This window comes from Netta rufina (assembly GCF_964035555.1).
Source record: "Netta rufina genome assembly, chromosome: 7".
Classification (NCBI taxonomy): domain Eukaryota; kingdom Metazoa; phylum Chordata; class Aves; order Anseriformes; family Anatidae; genus Netta; species Netta rufina.
The window spans coordinates 29207550-29225805 of NC_140130.1; the positions used below are offsets into that span (position 1 = coordinate 29207550).

The window sequence follows — 18256 nt, forward strand, 5'->3', positions numbered from 1 at the left end:
AGATACCCTAAGATGACAGTTTCAGCAATGCCCTGCTAACAATTCTCTTATCTGCTCTTAATTCAGGAGTACAGGAGCAGTTGTCAGATGGACTGGCAAGCCATAGCACCTGTTCTTCATTTCCTCTCCGTGCTGCTGCTCCAAGTTCCTCTTTACTATCCCATTAACATGGCCATGAGCCAGATACGACACTCTCTAAAACCAGTTTTTTATTTTCTGTAACATTTCCTGTGTACTCCAATTTGACGTGGAGTGTCTCAGGAATTCCACGTTCCCCAGGCAGGATGCCACCCTACCTGAGCACATTGGGTTATCTGCTGAGCAGCTGAATGCAAGCAGACCTTCTACTCTGCGCTTCCTCCATCAGCTCCCAGTCCTGCATCTTGACTGATTTTACAACATACCCTTGAACAGAGCGCACGGAAGAGGACTTCTGCATCTACTTTCACTCTTGCTGCCTCACTTTGCCCTACTTGTTTTGAATTACACAGGCTGTTTCCATTGCAGATGGCTATTCTCTGTAGATTCTGCTGTTTCCCATATGGTCTGGAATCCTTCACAGATTTGCACCTTCCCCTAAAGACAACTGCTCTGCATTTAAGAACATTTCTGCTCTTTGCCTTAAGAAACCTACACTGAAGATCCCTTCATATAAACTGTTCGTCTTGGGTAGTTTTAGGCTATTATACAACTATAGCAACCTATAGGCCTATAATAACTCCTGATTGAAAAACTGTGACTGGGTATGGCTTCTATTACATTGTACATTATGTTTTCATTACCAGTTGAGAAACCCTGCCTCTGTAGCACTACTTTACTACTTAAACAGGTGGCAGGAGAAACAATCGATGATGAATTCTCTTCTGATGTAACCGGTGTAAATCCCATCCTAGAGAAGAGCTGGATCAGAGCACAAGTTAAAACTGGACCAGTGGCAAACCCTGACCTTCACTGGAGATATCACATGAGCATTTTTGAACACATACAGATAAGGAAATGAGAGGAAACCTCCTTTAATATGAATGCATTCCTCTAGTGGTATTTCATTCCATCACAACAAACCTGTGACACTTGTTCTATACTCCCAGCAACAAAGTTAAGCTGTCTTACTTCTGCAAACGGGTCTGGAATATTCTATGCATAACCATGCTTGTTCTTTAAGGATTCAAATAGAGCTTTTCATAATGCCACTTTTTTCAGAGAAATTTAAATCAAATCTTTGTTAAGAACTACAACTATTTTTTTCTTGTGGCATGGTCATTCTCCACATTTTTTGACTGTAGAAAAGGTGTTTCTTTTTTCTTTCCTCCTCCACCCAAATAGACATAACACTGGTAAATATATTAATATGGGATGTCTGTACCACATATAGGAAGTTTGTGAATGCATATGAAAAAAACAAACAATAGAAGCTCATACATATCATTAAAACAGGTCAGGGAGAGAACCAAATCACAAAGTAGCTGAAATATATGTAAGACTTTTCCGTATTTCCCACTTTATCACAGACATTTTTATGTTTTTGATCTTCATTTCATGCATTTGTCCTCAATGCAAAAGTTCTTTACCAACTTCATTTGCCGACTGGCAGAGGTAATACCAACTGTCATGCTCTTGATGCTCATCCTGTTAGGTTCATTGTGAATTTTAATGCTCAGTTATCATACTACCCATGCATATGCCCCAAGTTAATTAACTCATTATTTTATTATTAGATTACAAAGCTTAACATGTTCATCTGCATTTACCCCAGCTTGTCATGTCATCATGCATGGCACATCATCTAAATACATAACTTCTTTTAAGAAAAACATCCACACTAGAGCCATTCACATCATCCAGATACTGCTGTAATGTGGTGGCTGTGGCTTTTTGAAGTGCAGATGTTCAAAAACATGCTCTACAGTAACTTACAAGTGCAGGCAACCAGATCAAAACTGATCCCAAGAACATCTGGCCAAACAGATGCACTATTGTTTAACAAAGGCATCGTCAGCGTTGTTTACAGTACCTGCCTTAGTTTTTTGATAGAGTTCATTATGCAAGGCGGTGATAATAGCTGCAGAAGAATGAATATGTTTTCACTTAATAACATTGAACATGACAGTTTAAGCAAATTCTCTAAACCTCAGAAGCTACTGTAAGTGAAGCGTATTTATAAATAAGCTAAAAAGAAGATTAGGGTGTAATTTATTCTACTCAGCAGCCACAACTTTGCAATAGCAAAGAATTTGGCAGACCCAGTACAATACTTGCTACTGGAAGTACCTGCTTCAGCAACTGCAAGGCTTTACAGAGGATAGAATTTTTTTTAGGTCTTGGAACCAGGGTTCACTGGAAACAGGTTTCCCATGGATTTCAGTAATTTTCAGTGGCAGTGTACAAGACCAATAACGCACCTCAGTGCTACAGCATTCATTGTGCCTGTCTGCCAGTTGAACTGTGTCCTTCTCTTTACAAGTGCGTTACCTTCAAATGCACGCAGTACTTCAGTATTTCTCTTTCTTAAAAATCTACAATATATGTGCATCAGGACAGAGCTAGTGAAAAGGTTTAGTTCAAAGTCACACAGACACATATTAATAGGTTACAACATTTTTTTCTCCCTTTTCTAGACAAAAAGGCCAGAAAGGAGAAGGAATTTTCAGCACAGTCGTTGAAGGCACGCTGCTACCATATGTAAGATCTTTTACAAGACTACTCATGCAAATGTAGTCTTCACCAACAGTAAGGTGAGTGGAAAGCAGAAAAAAAAAATGAAGTGGAAAGTCCAGAACGTACTGAATTCAATGGTCAAGTTCTTACAGAATTCACAATATTTGGTTTATTTCCTCAAAAATTCTTGAATAACTTTTTTTTTTTTTTTTTTTTTTTTTTGCTGGTAGGTAGCAAGCATCATTTTAACAACACTACAGTCACCTTTTAACTTAAGAAATTTTCCCCTACAATTTAGTTATTCCAACTTGCTGGGTTCCTTCTTATATTTAGCAAACATTTAACCCCAGTAAACATGGGTCTCAGTCCACAGACAGCTGCCCATGGCAAATGATTAGCAATTACTTCAGAGGTGATTTATATTTCTTTTATGTTCCTTTATACTGTTTTGCTTTCTTTCTTGCACTGCCCTTGACATCTAGCTCCTAGTGAAATGCCTAACTTCTAACTTCCACTGATTTCAGTGGAAGCTCCAGTACTCAAGTCTGGCAGCTCAGTACTTTTGTTGGGATGTCGTAGATGGTGGTGTTGAAGCCTGATGTGTGATCATTGCATCAAAGTGGCATTTAAAGTGCTCGGAGTAAAGTTCTGTTTGAATCACACACCAAGGATTGTGTTCTCCAAATTATGTACACCATCCAAACAGCTTTCAGCAGGGTTATCGTGATGAAGAGCTGCAGTAGGCATGCACCTTCTGTCTTGCCTGTAATCTGCTACCATATTAGCAACAAAACACACACACAAAATGGAACTCATAGGCAGCAGGTTCATCTGAGGCTCAAAACATCTTCTAACTTCAGTACCAAAGTTTGTTCATAGATCTAAGAGACTGTCAGGTATTTCTGCTTCTGGCTAAGCTTTTGTGACCCGTTTCCCACTAGCTGTTCGGTACTCAGCTGAGTCACAATGTCTCAGACCTCTGAAGTCAGTATCCAGGGACCTACAGGATCTCTGAAGCATGCACCTCCATCAACAGGTGCATACTTCAGAGAAACAAGAAACATCAACAAGACTGAACCACCATGGTCTGGAAAAAGCTGCAGATATTATTTACAAAACAAGCACGCTCTGGCTTACTATGTGCAAAAGGCGTTTGCATCAAGCGTGCTCTGGTAAAGTTAAAAACTATAATTTTCATGTAGATTAAAGACTTTGGCCTGTCTTTACAGCAACAGCAGTGATAGCATCTTTGTGTCTACTCTGCAGAAGAGCACTTAAAGCCAAAGTCTGCCTTGAATTACACTTTGTATAATTAGCCTGTAAATCCAAGCAGTATTAAACACTGACTAAACTTACCCAAGAGGATATTATCTGACCCTAAGCTACTTGTATCCTATACAGTCTGCAAAGCAACAACAAGAACATACCTTGATTTTGGCACGGACCACTCCTATTTTTCTGTGCATGTTTTTCTAATAGACTGGACAGGATTCATTTTTCAATCCTAAGGCTCCTGGGTTTCAACATTGGAAACTCAGACTCCTGCATGCTAAACTGACTGCAAGAAGCCACTACACTGGCCTAAAAGATGAGTGAAACAGTCCCCCAGACTGCTTTCCTTACTCTCCAATATCAGATCCCATAAAGCCTAAAAGTGCAGAGACAATGTCCTCCTTAGGAGCAGTAATAACATAACTTTGTAGCTTTATTTTCTTGATATATATTCTGTAGATAAGAGAGAGCAACATTCAAGAGGGGTTAATACATTGCAACATCCAAGTGAACTACGTGAAGTCCTTTGCAGGACAAAGGGCACAGGCCTGGCAGTGACTGCCATTGAATCCCAGCGCTGTGTTCAGCCACGTAACGCTGCCCTGCAGACTGCATCTAACACAAATATCCTGCCCTGGCTGATGATACAACTGTGCAATGAGAGATGTGAAGGCTGTGTGAGCAGACAGTGAAAGTCCAGTGGCAGGGAATCTATCAGCCTGTCTGCCTACTGCTAGCCTGTACTAAGTCCTTATCAGCACATTTTTACTTCATCATTGGGTGAAAGCTATACAACCAGACAGCAGATACAACCAACAAAGAAGCAATGCTCTGAATGAGAAATGGAAGTAGGTGGTGGTCTCAGGTGCACACCAAACTCAAGGAAGTCTGAAAGCAGAAGAATCAAGGAGGGACAACCTCCTAACGCCAACATGGATGTGCTGCTGATTATGGAGAGGCCAAACGCTCTGGGGCAGTGCTCAGGACATGCCCAAACCCAGCATTTTGTAAATATTTTCTCAACTGAAGTTTTCATCTGTATTTGGTTAATAATTATAAAAACAAAAATGATATAACTGATAGCATTTTTCCCTCTAAAAAACATAAACCATTGTTCATGGAAACCTGACTTCTTCCCTTCAAAGTCAGACACTTTTTTACCATTTTCATTTGCTTCATATTTGCACTCTTAATTTTTTCCTTCAGAAGAAAAACTTTCAATGGCACTGGAAGAAAAATACTGCAACCCCCAAAAGCTCAAATTAATCTAAAAAAAATAAATTAAGCATTTCATTAAAAAAAATGAAAATGTGAGAATTAACAAACACTGGACTACATGATGCAAAATACAGAATCAGTGCCCAGGGTGGCAAGTGATAGCAGGAAAGCTATGTGGCAGAAGTAGTAGCAAGCACAGCAAATGACAATAACCAAGAATCTTCTCAGTAAAGAAGATTGTTATCAACACTGAAAACACAACAGCAAACCTCTGCAGAGCGTGGTCTGCGCAGAACCAGACTCTTTGGGTAAAAGAACTCAGATGAGGAATGCTGTCATGAAACAGAAAAGGGAAAAAGAAGAGTGAAAAGGAAAATAGTTTCCCCAGCCCGTAGGATTTATGTTACTTATTGGTTCCTGTAGAATCACAAACCACCAGACAGTTGTTAAAAACAAAATAAACAACAACAACAAAAATAAGCAATTTATACTCTTGTTACATACACAGGACTGCTTTACTGTGTTTTGTCTTTACAATCCTCTACAAATAAAAACAGGAGGAAGACCTTAACCATTTTCATGAGCTCCAACTGAAATACCAAGCAGCTAAAGTGCTGATTAGTTTATATCACAATTCAGAACTTGCTGAATACTTCTGAAGTGACTTCCACGATAAAAGGGCATTTTGTTTTGTTTTGCTCTACTGGGAAAGGAAACTCAGCAGAGAGGCCATGTCACTAACTTTTTGCAGAACCACCAATAAATCCAGGCCCGACCCTGCAAGTGGTTTTATCTCATATTTGGCAACTCACAAACCAGATTCTGATTCTCTTATCAGGTTGAAGTCTATGCAACCAAGAAATCGACAGTGAATCAAACCACAGTTCATAATTTAGTGGTGACATGTTCAAATAGCACATAGTTCTGCCAGTTGTTTAATATGTTTCTGTACCTCCCTTTTTGCTACTGCCTTCATTTGAGTCTGCTGAATGAAACATGTGGCAAAGTCATCTAAATGAACTCAAGTGAGCAAGTGAACTCAAACTGATTTTAAAATAAGGTGTCTGATATTTGCAGAATGCATACAGACTACCTGTGATGTAAAGCTGAAGCTAAAAATCCTCTCTCTCTCCAGCTATCTTCAGTATATTGCATTTCCTGATACCCTTTTAAGACATCTGAAACCTCTGCATGGAAGATCTCCAGGAATAAGGTGGCCTTGGATAGCTTTGCCATAACATTTCTCATGTTCCCTTAATAAGCATTCTCTCACTTCATTTGTCTTAAATTTCCTGCAAGCACTCACTTATGCAAAGTCTTGCAGGTGGATGAATTTATTTACTTCATTCACTTCAATTAAAATCAGCTGAAGAGGAAGAAGATTCACATGCTTGAATGTGTAATGGAAAAAAGGAGAAGATACTTGAAGAGGACTTTACAATTTCCATGGGGAATGGAAATAAACCAACAGAGTTATAAGGCCAGCTTGGAGAAGGTTCATAAGGGCAGCAGTGTAGTCAGGAATGCTTTGATAAGGCTTTTGGGTCCAAGTGAAAGGGACGTATTGTACCCCAGCCATTCACTGCTAAGCATAAGCATTCTGACACTTAAGCAGGTCCAAAGCCCTGTCTTACATTCAAATTGTTAAATGAGGAAGAAAATCCAGAGCAGCATAAAAAGTACTGCGGTAATTAGTTAACATTAATAAGGGAGCAATCTAATTCTTTGGAGTTCTCTCTTTACCTTCTAATTACTGAGCGCTGGCATAAACAATCTGTCTGCTCCTTGGGTGATGCAACAGCCCCACGCCTACTCTGGAGGTAATTCTGTCTCTTACGTGGTAAAGTTACAGCTGGTTTACGCTATGATAAGAGGGTCACTGAGAACAACATTTATGCAAGTGACATAATGCTACATGCTGGAAACCAAAGGCCAGGACAGACTTCTGAGAACAGCCAGGGAGCTTACTGACTTCCTAAGTTTCCAAGGCGGCATCAGGCCCACCTCCTTGCAGCTGGGAGGACTGAGTACAAAATCCAGAGAACTTTATGAAGGAAATTTCACAGGCATATTAAATACCTGGTCATCTATGGCCAATTCTCCTTCTGTATTATCAGTACAGCCCATGCAGATGTGAACTCTGCTCAAGAAAAAGTTATCAGTATGCTACCTACGTTCATAGTAAATTTGCAGAACAGCGCATCTAAATAAATTCTGAAGGCCTGGGTTTCCTGTGAATGACCCACACATAGAACAAAACCCACAGGATAACCTTCGTGCCAGTGCATCTCATTTTCCTTGTCTGGTAGACCTTCTAGCCATTTTATTCACATGAAGTCTCTAATATTTATATTCAGAAAAATTAACCAAGTTCAAAGAAACTACTGAGACATCAAAGACAGTAAATTGTCCAGGAGGCAAATTAGTGAATATAGGCTTAACATTAAAATTACATGCAAAAATCCAGGCTATAATGTTTATCAGTGCAATGTTATTCCCATCAATTTGATTAATCCAGAAACCATGTAGGGATATGTTGAAGTGACCCCAAGGATAACTGCAACTCTTCTTGGCATTCAAATTAGGATCCTTTTAGTCTGGGGTTTATTTGTATGAAGAGTCCATCTGAGCTAAATGCCGTAAATAACTGCACAGAATGGGATAACTATTGAGAGAAATTACACAGATGTGCAAAAATACTAAGATACCCTGTAGTACTAGCTCTGTTCACATTTTCCTCTTAAAAATCTCTCCCTAAAAATAATTGATATAAGATTAACTGTCTTAAAGACAATGTCACATCTGTATGTCAGTAAATGATTCTATCTTCATATCACTACACTGAAACAGATACGTGAAGATGCCTAAAAATCACACCAGTACCTCTGAAGTGCTGTCACAGTTATTCTGCCAACGTGGTGACAGCTATGCAATAAGCAAACAAGCAAAAATGGACAATCAACTCTTTCAAATACAATGTCCAGTTACTGTGTGTGCAAAACATCCAGCGAGTTATTGCCACAAGTTCAGCTTACCCTTAGCTTCTCTTCGGTCTTAGTGGATTGCTTACAGTCGGGATGCCAGACAGTGGAACCTTTGGGAGGTGTAAAAAGAAGAAAAATCCTTACTCAGATTAAAACAGATCATGAAAACCTGGTCATGAAAACTTAGTCATGAAAACAGAACCCCTTCACTGCATCAGACTGTGAAAGAGGAACACAAGTGAAACAAACCAAACCCTCAGCCCACCTACAGCAGGCCCTTGTGGAAGCTGTCAAAGCACTTAGCACACATTCTTAATTAAGTCAAACACCCCATAAGCAGCAAGAAATGCAGCCAGCACCAGCTGGAGGAACTGAAAAACTAAGGGTTCTTCTGGGGAGGATGGAGGGTAAGGGCCATAGTGACCTTATCTGCTCTTCCCTTACGTACCCCACCATGCATACAAAGGAAGTTCTGGTTACAAGCCCACCAATACCAGCAAAGTCTGATGACTTCCTTGAGCAGTCGGTGCCGTGCTCAGTTATTGTGAAATATTACTGAAATATTGCAAAATAGCACCTCTTCCCTGCAACTATGCAAAATGCAACAGGAAAAGCATATATGGAGCAAAATTAGAAAAAAATCATATAACAGCAGTCAGTGCTGTATCGTGCCCTGCACCAAGCTGGAGAAACCAGTATGACTATTTGCATGAAGCAGTACGTGAAGGAGCCTCTCTCGAGATCCAAGTGTACTGTACTTGTCACTGGCACACACATCGCTTCTGCTCCTTGCTCTGTGAGGTCAGTGGCATGTGTTGTATTGGATTTCTGCATGGCACGTTCCAGCCTCACATCCTTTAAAAAAAAAAAAAATCAAGGTCTCCACTGTCTGTGTTCCAAAACATGGGATTTTCTCTTACATTGTGAAAATGTAAATATCCGTCTGTGCTCACGGGCTGAGCAGTGCTCAGGGCAAGGGGCACTTCCATTCCACTTCAGTGCTCAGGAACAGAGCACGAACTGTGGTCACTGCTGGGAAGCTGCTGGCAGGTTTTAGCCAAACTGAAATGGAGCAGAAGCTAATGCTGATTTGTAACACTGACTGCAGCTGCAGTCAAATTTAAACTTCAGTCCAGCCACTGCAAAGCCAATACTGAGCCTTGTCTGCCTGCAGGAGGGAGCTTCACCTTCACTCCGTCCACACAGAAACCAAACAAAGGGCAGTCCAGGTCTCCTGCTGGTGAATATTAGCCCAAGTGCAGCCAGAGGACACCCCACCCTCAGAGCCACTGAGAGGTACGGGTCAGGGGCCCTGGACACTTTATTCTAACAAGCCCTTACATGGCTCAGTACAGAAGTGAAGAGCAACAGGAATGATTTCACTTCCCAGCAGCACACAGCATAATCATCATCAGAAGACTGCAGGGAACACTGTGATTCTGGATCAGGGCCTGAGACGTTTGGCTTCGAGTCTAAGACAAGGAAGAAGAAACTGCATTTGGCAGGCGGGGACGATCAGATAACAGGGAGAAGCGCACCGAGAGCCTTCTCTGTAAACAAACAGCAGCTTCCGAGCCAGGACCCCACAGCGCCAGCAAGATCAGGAGAGAAGCATGGCCTGTGCATTTGCTTAGGAGATCAGGCAGATCCCAGCCCTCAGGAGGAAGAGAGTTCGTGCCATAAAGCTGATGAGTTAAGACTCAGAAGGCTTCAGAATTTGCAAGTTCAGTTACAAGCTTCCTGCATGACCCTAAGAAAAATGTTCTCTGCTCCTCTGTACCTCAGTTTCTTTTCTATTAAACCGTTCCTATCATCAAAGGAAAAGCTATTGCTGAAATTTCAGGCAGCGTTTAGCACAAACTAGCCCAGTTTTAGGAACACCCACCCCAGGAGAATGCTGGAGCTGATGAAGGGAATGAGAAATGCAAGAAGGTTTGGATATAATTTTCACGGTGGAACTTAGTTACCAGTTGTGAGCTTTCTTTCACAAAAAATGGTAAGAAGTTTTAAAAATATGAAATTGTAAAACCCAAATCAGGTAAAGCTGGCACAAGAAGTAAAATGCAAATATTTTTTCATGACCCTGAACTATAGCTTGTAGATTTGATTCACCCAAACGTGTCTCACTATTTTGAAATGTTTGGAACTGTGTAAATTCTCAAGCTGCATTGCCCTTCCTTTCCCTAACAGAAGCAGTTCAGCAAATTGTGGCTAATCCCACTCCTAATGTAAGTTTGCTCACTTGGCAAACATCAACCAACACATTCATTTATTCAGCTTTTTGCTTTGCGTGTACCGCCGATTCAGAATACAGTGCTCTAAAAAGCAGCAGCTCAATTACACAGTGAATAAGGCTGAAAGCCTGTGTGAGAATCAAGAGCAGCAGCAGCCCTCTGAATGCTAAGCAACATCCTAGCTCAGCAACAGCCCTCTGGGATGATCCCTATAATAAAATTCTACTAAGGAAGTCCATGGGAAAGAGAAAGTTTGTGATGCTACTTCCTTGTCATTTCCCTGTGAGGGAGCAGGGTGAAGTCAGAGTGCTTCTGCTAGCACTACCTAAACCATCCTTAACATAGGAAGCCCCAGAATGATGGGTCTGGTTTTGTGTTTTCTTTTTGCAGATTTGCTTTTGCACATTCCTATTGCAAGTGACTAACAGAAACCTACCAGGCTCCTCTACTTATACAAAGTGGTACCAACACAGTTTTCATGTCTAGTAGAGAGAACAACTAGAGATGAGAAGGAAACTTCCTATTTTCATATATTTCATTGGTAATGTAATATTGGTTCTGGCTGGTTTTTATTTCAGAGAAATGCTTGGAAGGCTGATATTCTGCACCCTAGGGGGAACAATTTGGATGGAGTCAGGATATCCATTTCAGCTGGGAGCTCTGCAGAGGAAAGGCTTTCAGGTCACCTTAAAGCCTTAAAAGCATGCTGAATTCAGCAAGGAAAGCTTTGTCAGGACAGTCTGGAGTACACTCAGCAATAGCATTACTTGGTCAGAAAACAGACTTATACAATAAAGCAGTGCAACTTGGGCTGCTGCTCCTCCACTGAAGCACAGTGTGCATGAGGGACATCAATTCACCATCATGGGACAGGAGATACAGAAGTGTGTGTAGCTAAGAAGAGAATGACAGCAGGTCAAGGAGCCAGGTATCTCTTCCCGTCTCATATCACCTAAACTTTGCCTGGACAAAAATCTAGCCTTGTTTAAGTACCTCCTGCCTTACTGGGATCAGCACAAGTTTATACTGCAGCCTGCACATGAACTTCCATTCTGTGCTCAACTGGTGCAAACTGCATCAGTTCATCCCTTGCTGCTATTAAAGTAATTTCTGAATTAGTCTGCTCACCTTGAACTCTGCCTGTCCTTTATCATACTATCATGTGAAGAAACTAAGATTACCACTTGTAAGATGCTGTAACTGCTGCTTTCAAATTAGGCTTTCCAGTTTGCCATCAGAAAGCAGTAGTTCCTACCCAGCCCTCTTTCAGCCTCTCCTTGCTCTGGCAATGAAGTGCCGCTACACAACTGTGTATCTAATTCTGTGCACAGCTGGAATAAGATGATGTCTTACAAGGCCAGTGAGATGAGAAAAATGGACTGCAAGGGAGGACAAACTGTAAAATAACACAAATTAGCTTCAAAGGAATTCCTTAACAATGTTATCTTGTTTTGGAATTCCTCCAGAAGGAATCTGTCTCCATTTTTTCACGAGATAGCTGCCATCACACTTTCATCATTTCTTTCCTACACTTTTACAGGCCTTTCAGGTGCATCAAGTGAGTTTTCTAACATAACTACAATACACAAAATCCCGATCCGCAGTTACCTTTTCACTTTGATTTCTAGATGTACAAATGCATATTAGATGTCTTTCTACCAATATTAATTAATACTACAGCAAGTCAGAAAAAATAATTGTAGCTTAACAGCTAATGTGCTACCTTCTGGGAAAGTCAACAGAATACAGTTCAAGGATGTTTTTCAATCAAAGAAAGAAGCACATTCTGTTTTACATGAAAAGATTAAGGGGAAAAAAAAATGCTTTGCACCTGGAAGTGAGTACAAGACCGCTAATAATAAAAAGGAAATGGAAATGAATATATGAGAGAGAAGTGACTTCAGAAAGAGACAAATAAATATAAATGGGACTAAAGGAGACATGTGACCAGATGAACAGGAAATAGGCAAGGCAAGCAAATATAATTAGGAAGCAGAGGAGACAATCTAATGATGCGCATGGGGGATGAGATCTACGTGATTCAAAACAAGCTCACTGCAGTGTCTGGAAGGCTTTTCATTGCGTTTTACAGTTTGAAGAGTGGTCCGGAATAACAGAATTCAGGGGAAAATTACGTGAAATCCTCTCACGTTGTCTGATAGCTCATCCACCAGTCTGTACACTAAGCTATCTGTGAGAAGCCAAATTCAGACGCAGCCTAATAATTTTTACCCTTGTTACACAGCTTTTGAAAATACAATCTGGCTCAACTCAGGTATAGAGTCACTGCAAAGCCATCATCATGGCCATTTACTACAGTGAAAGAGTTTAGTAAAAATGTTTGAGGGCACCGTAAAGAAGAAAGGATGGCTGCTGTCCACCATGTCCACACTGCACAGGGATAGCTAATAAAGTGCTGAGGTCTGTAACAGAAAAATTACCAAGCCTGACTTTCTGGTTTTAGAACAGAGACGTCCTTACCTTGCAGATACATTTCTTCTCCTTCCGTGAACATTTGGTTGCACCTGCTGCATCGTGCACAGCTTGGATGATAATGCTTGTCACCTGCCTAAACAAGAAAGAGAGATGAGGGATCAATGCACTGTAAACATTGCTCACAATTACACTGCTCTGTGAGCACTTAATCTGCTAACAGACCACTCTCATTTTTCCTCTAGTTCGCCTGTTATAATATGGCTCTGATGATGTGACAGCAGCTATGGGAATGTAAGACCTGCCATTCTGGCTCGGTGCAAAGGTCCAGCATCCTGTCCTCAACAGAGGCCAGCAGTGACTACGCAGGGTAAAAAGCTACAGGAACAAGACAAGATAGAACAGCCTTTCCTCTTCACACCTTCCCATTCAAGTCATCAGTGGTTTAAATACTTCCTGGTGAAAGGCTATGCTCCAGTCTATTCTCCATGATTTTGCCCGACAGCTTTTTGAATCTCCACTTACCAGTCCAAAGCAATGAATGTTACACTGCAGCTAGACATCTGTGCAAACCTGCTGCCTCCTCCTTTTGCAGACAGCACATATTTTCTCAATTGCTCCATTGTTATGGATGAATTTAGACAATGAATGACAGTTTTCAACCTGCCATTTCATTCCTTGGCTGCCTTCCCAACACTGCTGATATGGGCAACTTCTGGGACCATTAACCTAAAGCACAAATGCCTGACTTCAGAAGCTAGATGGGTGCAGGCAGCTTGAGCTGCCTGAACTATTGACCTAAAGATTCTAAATACTCTAGATCCTGTAACCCAAATCCACCGAGTCACTTAAATACACATCTCTTCAATACAGTGATATTCATAAAAGGCTTGGTTGATCAGGTTTCAGGCCTATAAGGACAGGAAAAATCAAGGCACAGATACGATTGTGATTTCTCCTTGAGAAACTAAGCATGCAAAGCCCACATCAGGCTTTTTGAAAAAAAAAAAAAAAAAAAAAATATCCTAAAACAAGCAAGTAGTGACAATTAATGGATTCTAAAAGGCTTTATAAATGTATCCGATTTCCTAACATGTTAACTTCAAATGCTTTTCACAAAATATTCCCTATCAACTGAAATGTTACGTGCACAACACCAGTCTGCAGCATAGCACTGCAAATACTGAATGGGCTTCCAAGGTAGATCTCACATTCAGACAGCTCAGCACTCATCAGCAGGAGCCTGTATCCTTCTCTGCACTTTCTGCTGTGCAAAATCAATATTGTGCATACAAAGGAACAGGAATTTTATCTGTATTTGGTAAAAAAATAATCCCAACTTTTGAGCACTCCTCAAATTCTTCAGCAGAGTGAGGGCCCAAAGAGCTGCTTGTCACAAGCAATTTCAGGCATATTTCATTTAAAGATGATGCCAAGCCCATGTCCTGGAAACTGCTCCCAGTTAATGAGATATAAAAAATTCCTAACAAGACTGAATCACTGCCGGAAAGCATCTTCTCCAAACAGGAAGACAATGATTACAAAAATACATATGAACTCATAGAAGAGGAATCTTTTCTGGGCTCGCCTGTCTCATCCAACTGCAGAACATCTCTGCTGCATAAGAGCTCAGATTTTCAGTAGGCACATGAATGTTTTTTCTGAAATAAATTCATAGCTTCTCAAAAGGTATTCAGTACGGTAGCTAAGAAGCTATCTAGTCTGAATTGGGAAAAGTACAGGGCCTGTTATGTTATTATGAATTAACCCCTGACATATCCCATCTGAGATGGGGCCATGTCTCGTAAGATGTTATCCAAATTCCCAGACACAAAAGACTGAAACAACACTGTGGTCAAAAGTTTTTGTAATTTCAGTTAACTGCCAAAAAGTCTTTACATTGATATTGTCAGATTAATCAGGCTTTACAAAGAAATAATTCCCTTCCAAGAATGCCAATAGTAAACTACGGCAATGGAGTTTTAATGGATCCAGCAGAAATATCTATAACGTGAAAGCACCGTGCTCTGTGGACAATAGAAATCATGTATTCACATCCGAACAGTTTCAGCATCTGTTCTTCCAAGCTTTGATGTACATGTGTTTTAGGAACAGAATGACAGATGACCCCGATGTATTACTCAAACACTGCATTGCACGGTCCTAGGCAAAAACTGCTGAAATCTTTGTTTTTTGGGTAGTTTTTCTGGCACTAGCCCAGGATTCTGATTTTTGTGTTCCTTATTTTGCAGTCAAATTACAACAACTTGGGTCAGTAATTTCTACTAGCTCCATTCACCATTTGTCCTAAAAGGGTGTGTATGTGGTCTAATCTCGCTAATATTGGTGAGTCTTTCACTTGCTGTGATAAACTGACAAACATGCCATTTGTTTTTCTCCTCATCACAAATATTTTCTTAAGGACACCTGGTACATCTGTCAGTTGATTATGACTTCTATAAGCAGCCTACACATTTAAGAAAGTCGGATTATTTACAGGAAAAACAAATCCAGGATTCATCACAACATTGTGTGTAAACCTGTGGCCACTCTGAAGCTTCCCACTCCCTGGAAAAAACCTCCAATATGCTACTGCCAATGTAATTTAAACAATGTACACATATCTCTAAAACAGCCAAAATGTTTATCAGATCTTTCCCTAAGGCTGTAACAACTGGCCAAACATTAGCCCAGAGTGAGCAGTGATGAAGGAACACCACGCCCCTGCTAACACAAGCTTGCTAAGTGGAAGTGCTAACCCCTCCTGCACTGGCTGGTTTTGCTGGAGTTTTATATCACAGCAGCTGCAGCTGTTGCTGAATGCTTCCCATCCAGTTTCATCCATTTTCTGCCTCAGCAGTGTTTCTATGACTCTGGAGCAAAACTCTGTCTTCAGTGGGTATCCACTGGGAACCAATCTGCAGCTCAGCTAACCCAAGGCTAATCTTGCTAAGCCTGACTTGCCATCATCATCTGAGAAAGCGGGTTGCTAAAAATCAGTCATTACAACGTATTAGGAGAAACTTCAGGATCTACAGGGAACGAAATATTCACACTTTTCAGATATCTGTTTTCTTCCTAGCTTTCAGGCTACTAAACCCACATTCAGCACAATCGGTGTGAAGTTTCCTGTAACCACACACTGCCATACTGGGGGCTGTTAAGGCTTACATCCCAGTCCTGCTGGCAGTACCAAGCACCATTACTCAGTGCACATTTGACCTGAAGGTTCTTCAGCCGAAGTGTAAGAGGGTTAAAGGCACTTGCCTTCCCTCTATGCCTCACTCTCCTTACCCCTTCCCAAGTTCATTTCATGTCCAGAAATCCCTTACAGTTGGTTTGCTACTCAAAAACTTCTCAGCTGGCATCTTGCACCCTGCCGACAGCAACAAATCACTTCTTGCTCAGAAAAATAGCTATTCAGTCTTTGGGGACTTAAAGCCAAAACTGTACCATTTCTCATAGGTGTCTGGGAAAGGCAACTGTGGGTTGCACAAAAAAATAAATTTAAACACAAATGACTCCAACCCAGAAAATAGAAATACAGCTGCATGTGTGCCCCAGAAGCCAGCCTCAGTCCCTGCTTTGGGCACACCCAGCCCTAATCCTAGGACCACAGTACTTCAAAAGCCAAGGACTGCACTTTTAGATTCTATCTCCTCCCTCATGCTGTCCCCCCAGCTCCCACAAGACCAACTTTTATTTTCTCAGTGCTTGTAGAGCTCCAGTCTGATTAAATAAATGTTTTCCTCTTTGGTGAACGTGAGAGCTTAAGATTTCCTATTACTCATGCCTTCAGTCCTGTTCTTTCCAGCACAACGGTGAACAAGAGCCAGAAGGGACAATAACAAGAATCCCACCAGGAGTGCTCACATGCCAGTGGGTCTGGTGGAGGAAGAACTAATTACCAACAGACATTTTCTGTTGGCCAAAAGACACAATTAAGTGCATTTTTGCTGTGTTACATTTGCACAGCTGCACTCACTCTCCATTCAAAGATATCCTAGCAATCACCTGACAAGCAGCTATTAAACACATAGAAAGCTCAATTTTCCTAATACAACCTAAATGCAAAAAAAAAAAAAAAAAAAAAAAAAAAAAAAAAGATGTAGTTTTAAGAGTGCTTTTAAAAGGTGTTTTTTTTTGTTTGTTTTGTTTTTTAATGAAGAGCTATCAATCACAGCTCTTTGATTGACAAATCTAATCAAATATTTACTCCTACCATGACTCTAAGGAGGTTGACCTGATTTCTCAGATCTCTTAAGGACTAAGGAGCAGCATAAAGAATAACTCAGACTCATCTTTAAACCCCTTAAGGAATGTCATGAATTGTAAAACAGGAACTGTAGCAGTAGCCTACCATTTTCCAGAGAAGCTTTATTTTAATTACTGGCAGAGGTCACAGAATCTTTCACCCTGTTTGATGTTCAGGATAATATCAAATGCCATTGTTTCCTTCTCTGCAGGCTTCTGTGATCTCACAGGCGGGTGGAACAGCACAAACACTATGAAGACCAAAATTTGCTTTTAATAACATCCTGGCCTAAACTGTCCACTCATTTTTCCCAGGGTCTTATCTGTTCAGCAAGTCACTACAAACTTCTGTGCTGAGGTACAACAATAAAAGTGCAGCTCCTCTGCTTCCAAAGGACATCTGAATCTCCCATAACTTTCCCTGTTACTACCAAAGGAAGGAAAATGTAATACAATTTAAATTTTGTAAACTATCTAGCTTGATAAATCCTTGTTTGATGTGCATCTTTAAAACGAGGACCTCCTGATGTTGTTTGGAGTACTAATGTCACCACCCCCTTTGGAGAGGAGCAGCTCCCAGCAGAGCCCTGCCCTGCACCCGGAGCAGCGGGAAGCAGAGCTCACACCAGCAGTTCCCAGGCTGCGAGAAGCACGTGAGGGGGAAAATGGGAAATGGAGCATGAGGCCATGACTCTAAATCTGAATGACAACCTGCATGCAAGGGACGTGGAAGAATCCCAGAGCTTTCCATTGACTGCTGTGCTGTCTTGGGCAAGCCCAGACTGCAGCTGCTAGGAACACGCACTGTTCTTCCATGCCTGCTTTCTGAGTTATACAACATACTTCCCAGTATCCCAGCAGTGACTACCAGTGTCATGCTATTGCATTCCTTAACAGATGGACTGTATCAAACTTTTGGAACTTATTACTGTTAATTCCATCAGCATACAGTATTATTATACTCATTAGTGGCTGCTAATAGCAATGCAAATTATTAGCTGCTTAGAATATCATTTTTCCTTATAGAAAAGATGTGAGTAATGCTTCAGGCTACATCTCCAGTGTTGCAATTGGTCTGCTAGCATGAAGAATCAGCCCTCCTGGGAGCTGAACATCAACCAGACTTACTGTGCAGTAGGGCCCTAGCAGCCACCTGTGACTGCACTGTCAGCTCTGCCTCAAGTTCTCATTTCCCTGCAACACCCA

At 41.1% G+C, this 18256-nt stretch overlaps 1 protein-coding gene across 18 annotated transcripts in view; it reads right to left on the reverse strand.

Annotated features, from left to right (window-relative positions):
- ABLIM1 (actin binding LIM protein 1) overlaps positions 1–18256 on the reverse strand; it is a 185138-nt gene that overhangs the window by 37400 nt on the left and 129482 nt on the right. For 10 of the 18 annotated variants that reach the window (XM_084290325.1, XM_084290330.1, XM_084290329.1 and 7 more), the window contains 4 exons: positions 12845–12932; positions 8181–8239; positions 5415–5477; positions 2012–2059 (listed from right to left, as the gene is read on the reverse strand). In XM_084290325.1, coding sequence (XP_084146451.1) covers positions 2012–2059; positions 5415–5477; positions 8181–8239; positions 12845–12932 — 258 coding nt within the window. The remainder of the gene's footprint in view (positions 1–2011; positions 2060–5414; positions 5478–8180; positions 8240–12844; positions 12933–18256) is intronic. The other 8 variants (XM_084290323.1, XM_084290322.1, XM_084290321.1 and 5 more) reach the window with 3 other exon arrangements.